This window comes from Penicillium hispanicum (genome assembly GCF_028827665.1).
Source record: "Penicillium hispanicum strain IBT 35686 chromosome Unknown utg000009l_segment0_segment0, whole genome shotgun sequence".
NCBI classification, from domain to species: Eukaryota; Fungi; Ascomycota; class Eurotiomycetes; order Eurotiales; family Aspergillaceae; genus Penicillium; species Penicillium hispanicum.
Window position 1 is genome coordinate 91,049 of NW_026623201.1, and position 12,235 is coordinate 103,283.

The 12,235-nt window shown below is 35.8% G+C and overlaps 2 protein-coding genes across 2 annotated transcripts; one reads left to right on the plus strand and one right to left on the minus strand.

Annotated features, from left to right (window-relative positions):
- Positions 1-7,261: 7,261 nt before the first annotated feature.
- On the minus strand, positions 7,262-8,449 carry N7459_010097 (uncharacterized protein; the record flags this gene model as incomplete). Its single annotated transcript, XM_056949265.1, has 1 exon — positions 7,262-8,449. The coding sequence occupies one exon, from the start codon at positions 8,447-8,449 to the stop codon at positions 7,262-7,264; it is 1,188 nt and encodes a 395-aa protein (XP_056795198.1).
- A 3,354-nt stretch (positions 8,450-11,803) lies between these two features.
- Positions 11,804-12,212, plus strand: N7459_010098 (uncharacterized protein; the record flags this gene model as incomplete). Its single annotated transcript, XM_056949266.1, has 2 exons — positions 11,804-11,952; positions 12,014-12,212. 2 exons carry the CDS (start codon positions 11,804-11,806, stop codon positions 12,210-12,212), a joined length of 348 nt encoding a protein of 115 aa, XP_056795199.1.
- Between the last annotated feature and the right edge of the window lie 23 nt (positions 12,213-12,235).

The following is a 12,235-nucleotide window of genomic DNA, read 5'->3' on the forward strand; positions in this document are numbered from 1 at the left end:
CCCCTGATCAATGACAGTTGGAGGTGACGATGTAAGGTTGGCCTATGGCGCAGTATTCCAAGGTTGTTGCAATAGGGAAACGTCTCCCGTTCCCCAATCGCATAGCGATTCGATCGGTGGTGATGATGCAAAGTTGATCTGTGATGCAGCATTCCAGGGTTGCTGCAGTAGGGAGATATCTCCTGTTCTCCAATCGCATAGTGATTCGATCGGTGGTGGCAATGCAAAGTTGACCTGTGACGCAGCATTCCAGGGTTGTTGCAATAGGGAGATATCTCCTGTTCTCCAATCGCATAGTGATTCGATCGGTGGTGGCAATGCAAAGTTGACCTGTGATGCAGCATTCCAGGGTTGTTGCAATAGAGAGACGTCTCCTGTTCCCCAATCGCACAGTGATTCGATCGGTGGCGACGGGCTAGGGGCTTGCTGTACCGAAGATGCATTTGTGCGCCTGTTCAGCTGCACACAGTCATTCAGCCGCCGTGACGGGCTGGTATTATATGAAGCCCGTTCATCTCTAGGTTCACCAGGTTCACCTGACCTTCTGTCAAGAGAGTCTGAGTTCGAGACTGGGCTTGGAGGTGAAATGCCTTGGTTCTCAAATTCGAATTCGTGAGCTGTGGGAGATGCACCCCGTACATCCTCTGAGGGTGAAGTGGTGGACTCCAACAAGTTGTGACGTCGAGGGGACTGCGAAATTGAGATAGGTGGCACGGACATGCTGCCGATTGACTGGTAAGTGTCGTTATTACTGCCATCTGATATTTCATCATTCGAATTCGGTGTTTCAATGACAGATCCTTGCGTTGGTGTTGACGTGTCGTTTGGGTAAGCTTCCACCGAGCTATCTATCACGGGGTGGCATATGGACGGCACAGAGGACGATGAATAAGTGGTCCTGCTTGACCGAGATATCGAAGTTTCGGCACAATCGTCTATAATAATCAACCTCAAATACGACGGAAAAGAAAGAACTCCGGTATTCCGCCTTACCTTGGGATAATGAAGTTGTATTTAGACGGCGTCTTTTGAAAAAGTGGGGGAGAGTTCCCGGCTTTCTTTTTTTTTTTTTGGTCTCCAGAAGAAATCGTTCGAGACCAGAAAGCTCTAGTTTTTGATAATCGGAAAATGGATACCCCAGAACTTCACAAATATCTTCCAGACTGCACCGATAATTTTAGCGAATGTGCCGCATCTGGAGCAAGTAACGTACGGTACTTTATAGTTGAAAATCCTCTGTATGATGGAAGGAATTGCCAAGGGCACTGATGTCTTTGACGATTCCTCTGGGTAGAAGTCTTTATCTAGCCCCTTTATCAAGACATCAGGTTGAATGGTAGAATTCAATCGAATGAAATAGTCGACTTGGCGCTCAACTTTGATGATCCAGAGTTAGCTCCTCCGACATGTTTTCAGAACGAGCAACATACCAGTGTAGATTATGTCCCAGCTACGTAGACCACATTTAGTCCGAGATAGATGGTAAATAGCTTCGTTTGCCCATTTAGCACCACGAATTAGTGCTCTGAACCGTTCCGAGCAGGCATCCGACCCATAAACGGATCGCATAACGTCATACACGGTTTCGCTCTTGGTAGTAAATTTTACAACGGCACACATGGAGCAAAAGACTAGCTCTCGAAAACATGCAAATGGTCGGTTTTTTGACTTTGTCGGATTCCCTTGACCCAACGCTGTCGCCTTCATAGATTCGCTGTATCTTTGCAACACGCATATGAGTGGATTAGGCGACGACCTGGAGGGAGAGGTGCTATCTGATAGAGCCAAGCCCGATATTAAGTGGCAAACAATCTCTTGTCGTCGACCCTCATCACAAGAAGACAAGGTGAGAGAGTGAGGTTGTACGATGGAAGGATGACCATGCATATGAATGATGATGGAGGATCTATCTACATGAGAGGAAGCTTAAGTGTGTGGGTCATGTGACACCCACATACGGACACCCACATACGAACACCCCCCTAGCTACCGAGCTGTAGATACAGATGATATCGACGTCCATCGAGTATGCAATTTGATCTGGCCAATCAGAGGCCAGGAATCAGCGCAGGAAAGCGCAGTTTAGGTCGTGAGACCCAGTAAGCTGATAAAACGGTTATATTTAGTCCGTTTAAGCAGTTTAGTTAAACTATTGGCGACCTATTCAACCGAGGAGACCTATTGGAATATATAGGTAAGCTTGCGTACCTCGTCGCGTATATAATGCTATTTGATAGTGATGTGATATATATGTTAATAGAATTTAGGATTCCTAGTTAAATTAAGATATCCTTTATTATCTCTATAGATAAATGTAGGTTATAGTGTTAGTTTAGAGAGTCTTATCTTATTAAAAAACTATTAAATCTATATTATTTCCTGATAAAAAAGTGATACTGTAATATATTTAGCTTCTATACTGCTTAGTGTAACTATAGTCTATTTCTTTAATACTTAAGTAATAAGGCTATTAGTAAGCTTAAAGATATAGCTAAAAGTTAATATATAGTCTTTAGAGTGTTATCCTATTTAGTTAGCGTTATAGTAGCTAAGTAAGCTATTAATTAATATAGAATAGTAAGTGATCTTTAGGGTTTTAGTGCTAAAAAAATATTAAAAGATACAGTAAAAAATAATTAGATAATCTTAAAAGGGATTATATATATACTATATAAGTTTAGTGATAGTATAGGCAATATTTAGTCTTATTAAGATTATTAGCTATATAAGTAATTTAACTATTTTTCTATATAGATTAATATTGTCACTAGAAGCTGTTAATTAAGAAGATTATAGGATATTTTTATTAATAAAAGGAGTTAGCACTAGTTTATAGATTGTTATACTAAAATATACTAAGATCTTATCTATATAGGATATTTAATAGAGATAAATTAATCTATTCATTCTAAAATTGATATTAATATTAGTAAACTGTTTAATATATTTATTATTAGTTAGGTTAAAGTAATAAATAAGATTAGTCTTTACTTAGTTAATATCTAAATTAGTTAGTAATAGAATTAGTGTATTATTTATAAAGATAAGTATATAAATATAATAATTAGTTATATAAAGACTAAATACTAAGTTATTAGATTAAAAGTGTATAAAACTAAGTATGATTAAGATACTAGAAATTAGATTATATTACTTTTAAAAAGATTATTTTAATTTATAAAAGATCTTAATTAGCTATCTTACTTTATTAGGATAGTCTTTCTATTTTAGTTTAAATAGGTTAATATAAATCTTTTTTTTTAGTTTAGTGTTAAGAAATATTATAATATAGTCTATATAATAAATCTTTTAGTTTAATACTATAGTAATAGTTATAAAGATTTTTATTAAAATAGATTTAGTAATAACTAAATAGATCTTATTATAGTCTAGTAGTATCTATTTAAAGTTATATATTACTAAGTATACTTTATAGATATTATTAGTTTTAATCTTAAATATCTATTAAAGAGAAAAAGTCTTCTTTCTATAGACTCTGTTAATAACTTATAAGATTCTATTTAGGTATTAATACTATAGTTTTTTTTTAGTGGTAACTAACTATTTTATTTTTTTATATAAATATATAGCTTTATACTATAAGTTTAGAACTTTAATTAAGTTTTAGCTAATTAATTTAGTAGATTATAAGATTAAATAAGCTCTATTAATAATATTTTTAATATATATAGATATAGTTTATTAATAAAGTATTTATTTTTAAATATATACTAAATATTAAAAGCCTTCTTTAGATAATTTAAAAAGGATTATTAGGACTAATTTATTACCCCCTTTTATCTTAGTATTATAGAGTTTTACCTTTTTAGTAATAATCTCTATTAGCTAGACTTTATCTAAAACTTCTTTCTGTAGTATTATCTTCTTTTTTAAGATAGTATTTAGTGTATAAGTATATTTAGATAGTGGTGTATAGATAATAGGAATATAGGGGTTAGGGATAATAGATAAATAGTATATAGGTTTTAGAGGTATAAGTGTTTAATTAATTAAGATTAGTGCTTATAGTATAAGTTATATAGTTATTAGAGTAGATAGTTTTTATATAAAATAAATTACTAGTTTAGGGGACTTTTAATTAATAAAATTAGTAGGTATATAGTAATAAGCTACTGATTAATTATAATCTAGTAAGGTTTTTATCTTTTTAAGATAGAGATTTATATACTTAGATAGAGTATCTAGATTATAATTAAGGTGTAAAAGCTTTTATAAGGTTAACTTTTAAAAGATAATATAATAAAAGACTATTATCTTTTTTAAATATATATTATAAATATAATATAAACTATTATAGTTATAGCTTAGTAGATGATCTTTAGCTATATAAAAAGATAGCTTAGTTATATATTTTTTTTTTAGAATAAGATACTATACTTAGTATCTTAGTATATATAGATTAGATAAGTTTAGTTATTTATTATAAAAGACTTTATATAGTATTATATCTATCTTTAAATACTATAACCTATTTATAGTGTAGTTTACACTAAATAGTAGCTCTTTTTAAAGATACTTTAGAATTTAATATTTAGATATTATTATAATAAATAGCTTAATAAATTAGTAATTTTTTACTTCTATAATACTATTTAGCTATAGTATATAAAATAGTATAGGGTTTTATTTAATTCTATATATTTAGTAGTAGTTAGTAAACAAGTTATATTTATAGATATTATTACCTTATATATACTTAATTTAATAGCTAAACTAAATTTTAAAGTAAATATTAAGATTATAGAAGCACTATATAATCTTATTTTTTATATAGAGAAGATAGACCTAGTAGAAGTAAGAGATATTATTAGTAAAAGATATATAAAAGTAATAGCCTTTATAGGTAGTAATATTAATAGATCTTTATATATTAATATAAACTATATTATTTAAATAGGTATAAATAGGCTTAGATTAACTAAATAAGAGTAAGTGACCTTTTTTAAGTAAGTATAGTAGATAAAGATACTTAAAGGCTAAGTCTTTTTTAATAATAATTCTATTTATATATTCTAGTATATAATAGACTTTATATTTACTAATATAATATATATAGTAATATATAAGGTCTATTAAGATAGATTTAGGACTTTTAGTATCTAATATAGATACTAAATAAATAAATAGGTTAGCTTTTATAAAATAGATTAATTATATATTAGGACTAATTATAATCTAATACTAAGAATTCTCTTTATAGCTAATAGCTATAATTTTATTAGATATTTTATTAATTAATAAGGTATATAAACTAAGGATAGAAAGGATATAATTATTATTATAAAGTTTATAGTAAAAGATTAGGTTAGATACTATTATTAGCACTAACTAGTAGTTCTTTAAGATAATTAATAAAAGTTTATCTTAGTAATTAGAGTACTAGTCTTAAATAGAGATAGCAATATTACTATACCCTTTAGTATATTAAATAGTATTATTAGCTATAAAAACTAAGATATAATATTTATTAAAATTAATAAAATTTAAATAATATAATATTATATAATTAGATATACTAAAATCTAGTATCTATTAATTAACTTTTAGATTACTATTACTAGTAAATAGAATAGATATATAAATATAGGCAATTTATATATAAATAATATTTAAGAATTATTAAGATAGCTATAGTAAGTTATTATTATTAATCTTTTAAATATAGTCCTATATTAATATAGTGGTAATATAATAACTGCCTTAATAAGATCTATAACTAGTGTATCCTCTATACTTAGACTAATTCTATTATAAAAAGGTTATAGATTAATCTTTTTTAGTGTTTTTAGGATTAAAAGAGTATTTAGCCTTAGTATAACTAACTTTCTAAATATAATATATATATTAATAGAACTTCTTTTTTTTATTATCTTTATCCTTTAAATCCTTCTTCTTAGATTTCTATTACTAAATAGTAGCTAATATAGTAGTTAGGCACTTCCTATATATCTTATAGTTAAGAAAGTTAGTATATATATACTCTATAAAACTAGGTTTTATTAGATTAGGTTTAAAGGTTTAGAACTATAGTTCTATCTCTAGTGTTATATATATAGTGGTTATAAACTGGCTAAACTGCTAATATTCTAAAAGATATTAAATAGGTCTAAAGATCTTAACTAGTTTATTTAGGAGATAATACTATTTAGTAATAAATTAAGTAAGATTACTACTATTTCTATAATAATAGTATAAAATCTATTTATTATAGTAGATTAGGAAGGTATTAGATATAGCAGTACTAAAGTTAATAATTAGTGATTAGTATACTTTAGTAGTAAGATTATATTTAGTGATAAATAATTATAAGTTATTATCTAAGGTAGTATTAAGCAGATAAAGAGCTTAGTTCTAGAGAGATTACTAGATTTAATACTTTTTATTAGGAGTAGTTATATACTTTTATACTTAGTTAGATTAATTATTAATAGTAACTTAGTTCTTAAATTTATTAAATTAAAGAGCTATATAATAAATTATCTTTACTTAAAATAGTATAGTAACTAGGTCCTAATAAACTAGCTGATTTTAGCTAATAATAATATACTAAAGTTCTTTATCTTAGATATTAAGTATAATATATAGGGTATATATCTATAGATACCAATTTATAGCTCTTTAAAGCTTTAGTATAGTATCAGTGATCTTCTTTTTACCTATAATAACAAAGAAGCAGTATAAAAGCTGATTAATTAAATAAAAAAGATTATATCTTTTTAAATCCCTAATTAGATAGAAATCTAGTATAGATCAGTACAGACTAATATATTTATAGAGAATCGTAACAGTAAAGTGATTTATTAATAAATTAAGCTAAAACTTAGTGCTCTAATAGAACTAACTATATAGAGTTTAAATCTAGTATTAAAAAGACAATAGGATAGATAGTTAACGTAGAATCAACCAAGGTAAATATATATATATATATGTTCCAGTGGAGTTGCCAACTGGACTATAAACCCTACAGGGACTCCACTGACGCGTATCAGCAGTGAGTAAATATACTAGAGATAGTAGGGGGTAGACAGGACGAAAGACTGCCCAGAAAAGTGCTGCTGCCGAGCAACAGCGAGGTTAAGATAAAACCAGCGACGGCGAGGTCACCAGCGCACGCGTAAGCGAGGGGCACAGTAGAGATGTGAGACTCTACTGAAGACGAGCAGGAGGGCTCATAACCTGAGAGAGTGAGGTTGTACGATGGAAGGATGACCATGCATATGAATGATGATGGAGGATCTATCTACATGAGAGGAAGCTTAAGTGTGTGGGTCATGTGACACCCACATACGGACACCCACATACGAACACCAAGGATATCTTGTACATCCTTGCGCGTGTATTTCCAAAACTCTTCTTCAAGGCCATCCTTGACCCCTAGCCTTTTGGCTAGACCACGAGTCTTTGTAGTTAAAACGCGTTCGACGTTACTTCGATTGTAGCTTTCGTGTGACCCAGCCCGAATATGATAGATTGGCGTGGACCGGTCTCCGTAGCGTACAAAGATCTGGGAACCTGTACCCTTAGGCCACCAATACAAGACTTTGGCTGAACTCATTCGGCGTTGCTGTTTAATGCTTCTTGCCTCTAATGCATCCAGTTCTGTTTGCTTGTCGTCATAATCAATGTCGGAATTGGCATTAGACTCTTCACTCGCCGAGAGCTCACTCGGAACAGGTTGGTCATTGTCGCTATACAAAGAGTCTTCATCTTCCTCAGCCTGCGGGTTTGGTGTCCCGATATATTGCTCCGCCCATGCTTGGCTAATATTCCAAGACTGAGGAAGATAATGTCTTTTGTTGAACTGTTTTATAAGCTTATGTGTTTTGTTAAAAGATTCCCAGAACATTTCTGGAGACTCTTTTTTCTCTGCATCCCTTTCGTCACGTTGCCAGGCCTCGCAGAATGCATTGTAAGAAGCTTCAGGAATGACACCGGCATCGATATTTGTCGCATTATTTTCCCTATTGGCGCCTCGAATTTTGTTGTTCAGATTTCGAAAGAATTCCTTACATGCAGCATAGTTTGGTTCACCCGCCATGAAGAACCGTTCGGCCATATCAGGTTGATTTTCTGTCTCCTTTCGAATGACTTCTTTCACCCAGCGACTCAACGGACTTGGCTTATTTTCCACTGGGGCATCCTGATCAGAAGCATCGTTCAATTCGATATCTGTTTGGTCGTTTGATTCATGGTCGCTCGCATTAGGGGCAAAATCCCCCTCGCGGGTTGGGCTTCTGCCATATCTCGTCCTTTGGTCTGGGGATTTGCCTTTATCTTGATCAGCCTGGCTTCTTGATTCCCGGGCCCGTGAGCCCTCAGCTTGTGGGGACTCTGGTTCAGAGCCGCCATCTGTAGGAGCAGGTGTTTGGATATCACGGGCTGCCCGAGTCTTGGCCTTCTTTTTCTGTCTCGAACCACCTTTAGCCATATTTAGATATAATTAAAAGCCATAAGAGTTTCTACTGGTGAATGTTGCAGGAGAGACCTTGCTTTATAGCTAAGTACTTGCTCATGAACCTAGACATGTAAGGTTCCAAAATAGTGCTGCAGTACCGTTTCACGGTTTACGCTCTACTCCTATCTGAAACAGCGCGGGGGCACTGAAACAGCGCGGCGGTCCTGAAACGGCCGGGAGGTGGAGCGATCATAATTAGACAAACTGCTACCTTTAGTTCCTATCTAAAATGGCACCGTGGGTTTGAAGCTAGGGTGTCTGGTTTGTCAGAATATACGAAGCCAGAGAGTTGAAGGGCCGAGGCGAACTAATTGGGCGAGCTGTACGGAGTAGACCTACACAGAGTGCGCGGAACAACTGGAGGATCAACTAACTAAGCGCACAGAGCAGTGGGACTGCCAGGATGGGGAGAGAGGGGATTTCAACCTACGACCTACATCTAGATCTAGAAGGGCCCTTGCTAGGTCATGAGCTAGGTAACAGTTTCATTGTACGATCCATATTAGTATAATATATACGTATCACCTGAAATAGCTTGCTCACTACCCTTGAATAATTTCTTTCAACAAGTTTTTTAAGCTCTCTCTTAGCATATACTGAAAAGCTGTATTTTCTATCTTCAAAATCAGTATCACGTAGATCTAAGACGATGGCTAATCCGAATTTCAAGAGGAAGAGCATCAAAGTAGTGTCTCTTTAAACTCCAAGTTCCTCCTGGGTTTGCAAGATCCAGGAAATCATCCTGCTCGTAGTTCGTCAGCGATAGGATATTAAGAAAGTACATTTGAATTCACCTTCAAGAGCTTCTTTAGAGGCGAGTTTTCTGTCTTCTTTATAAATGATAATGCCATATGTGATAATTCGGAAGGCCCGTCTGTTGATTCGGAGATCAAAGCTTTCCGATCACTGAGAAATATTACGATCGCTCCAACAGCTTTGATATCTGCTTGAAATAGATTTTTTGGGCATCTTTTGATCAGGCTATTTCCGACATTGGCTGTTAAATTTTTAGTGATAGCATTTTTAGTAGTGCGGAATGATTACCTATCTTGACTCCCCCAGTCTGGGTTATCAGAATATTGCTACAGTCGATATGTCCATGAGCCACTTTCAGGTCGTGGTGGATATATTCGAGCCCCTGGAGTAGCTCCTTGCAAATTGTGGCGATGTCGGCTTCGTTGAAATGCACACTTGCTGCTGCGCACCCGAGAGAAATAGCAAAATGCTCATACTCATAAACTAAGTAAGTAGTGCAGCGGCTGTAATAGCAGTCCAGAAGTGTAACCAGGTTCTTATGGGAGAAAGATGGCAATGAGTGAAGGACTCGGCCTGGATGCTCTTTGATCAGACAGACCGGAAGACTATCGACGTCTCTAAGGGCTATAACACCCTCTCCAGCTTGGTCGACGTAGCATGACTTATGGTATTGGACAGTGGACTTCTTCCGTGGATCCAAAAGAGACGTATTAGAAGAAGGATTTCCACGTCGAGGGGTGTTATCACTCGTTTCTTGGGTACAGTGTGTGGCAACGTCTAAATCATCAAGCGAATGAGGAAGGATAGTTGTTCGGTTTGAGTTCGCCATGGTGAGTCACAGAGGCTGGCTGTCTGCGTCGTTTATGTGTCTCCTAAGCCCTAGGTGGGCACAAGGATCCGTTTCAGATGGCATCCGATATTGTCGATCATGTGACGAAAACCAATCGGCCTCCGCGTTGGCTCCTGAGAATACTTGCATCTAGTTGGACACTATCAGATCCGAAAACTAGCAGGAAAACAATAGTCGAGCTAAAAGAGGGAAGGGACCCTTGGCGCTGACATTATATCCCCAGAATAACAAAATTACTCTCACCATGAGTTCGTTGCTCACGCGAACTAGATACTCATCCCTAAAACAGAATAGTGTCAGTGGATAAATGGAGGTAATTCCAATAAAGATATCAAATTGTCCCCATCCCCAGCCTTCCGCTATTAAAGATTCTGTATGACAAGTCGCAACGACATATAGACCCAACAACATATAGATCCATACTATTTATCCTGACATCATAAGGCAAAAGAATAGATAGTCGCTCTCTATAACGCCGTATTAGATAATTGCCCTACAACATTATCTCTTATGTTTGTGGCTGCACAAGAAGCAATTAGAAAGATTGAGCAGATTGGTAACCAATTGGTTAACAAGAATATTCGGGTACAGATAGACCTAATCCTGGGGTATATTCGATGGCAGAGGTTTACAGATTAACGATATTGAATAGTTGCGAAGAAAAAGATGATAGGCTACAGTATTTCCGGAAAACGGTGTCACCACCTACACTCTTTCGTTGTTTCCAGAACCCTAATGCCAAGGAACTCGAAACTATTTTCGGAATAATCAGAATAAATTGTCCGGTTTAGGCCTTGTACTGTAAATTACCGGATCATCATATTAGCATTGCCGACTGTTTATTACCTGTCAAAGTGTAACACCTGCTACCTCAATGCCCCACGTCGACATTCCCAATGCAATTGAGTTCTCCATCACCACTAATCAGCGGTGCAACGAAACATGGCTCCCAACGTAGCCAAGTCTACACTCATGTTTATTCATGACATGATAAGCAGCGGCGAACTAAGTACCTCCGAGATGGCTAATGCTGCTGGCTGCAGCAAGCGCGCAATCACTAGGATCCGGTCTAGCCGACGCCTATTCGCAGCATCAAAGCTCCACCCATCAAAGGTGGACGGCCACGAAGCATCACGCCGATAATGCTGGAAGCCCTCTGTGACCATTTACCTGAAAAATCGGATTTATACCTTTATGAGATGAAGCTTTTCTTTCTGGATGAATTCGACGTATCCATTCCGGAAGTCCACGATCAGCGACGCCCTACGTCGCAAAGGGTAGTCTAAAAAGACAGCTCGACAAAAGAGTGAAACCCAGATTTACGTGATGATTACTGTCATCTTATCTCAGAGTTCTGCTCATACCATCTCGTCCACGTTGGTGAATCCGGCTGTGATAAGAGGATAGGGTTCAGAAGGACGGGCTGGTCTCCCCTTGGTACGACACCTGTCCAAGTTGTCGAAATTCCATCGCGATCAACGGTACCAGATACTTCCTGCATATACCCGGGATGGTATTCTACTCTCTCGCGTCTTCAAATGTTCGACAGATGCCGCACTCTTTGAGGATCGTTGTGTCGGTGAACTATCGCTCCCAACGCGACCTAATGAAGCGATTGACCATCTCGATATTGATTGGACTGCCGTCGAAAGACAGCTGCTTAGATGGGGAGAACTGTTCGTTCCAGGCAAGAAACCGAGGCTAAGCATTTCCTTTTAACTATGTCGAGGATGGTCGTCTCTCCAGAACTACCTCAGGTAGGACAGAGAAAAAAGGAAGGTCGTCTGTCACTCAACGAATGCTCAACGAGCGAGACGCTCAACTGGATGCCGAAGAAAACCCGCCCAGTCAAGAATTTGTTTGGTGGGGAGTTTATAACCTGATGTGTTGTCTTTCCTCGTCATGCTATCTTGGACCACATTGCTGGTAAGATGTGACCGGGGAAAGCATTACGGACCGAGGCGCCTTCATTTAAAATGCCCGATCGCCTTTGTGGAGAAAGGCGGCACCTTGCCGTCTCACTGGACGTCCCCCACAATGTTCGTGAAGATTGATGTACGGGAGAGAGGCAAATACTGGAGAGCCAACAGTCTAAAAAGAGACGGTCAGCGCCAGGAAGCTCCCCCTTAAATATACCCTTCAATGGAATGCAA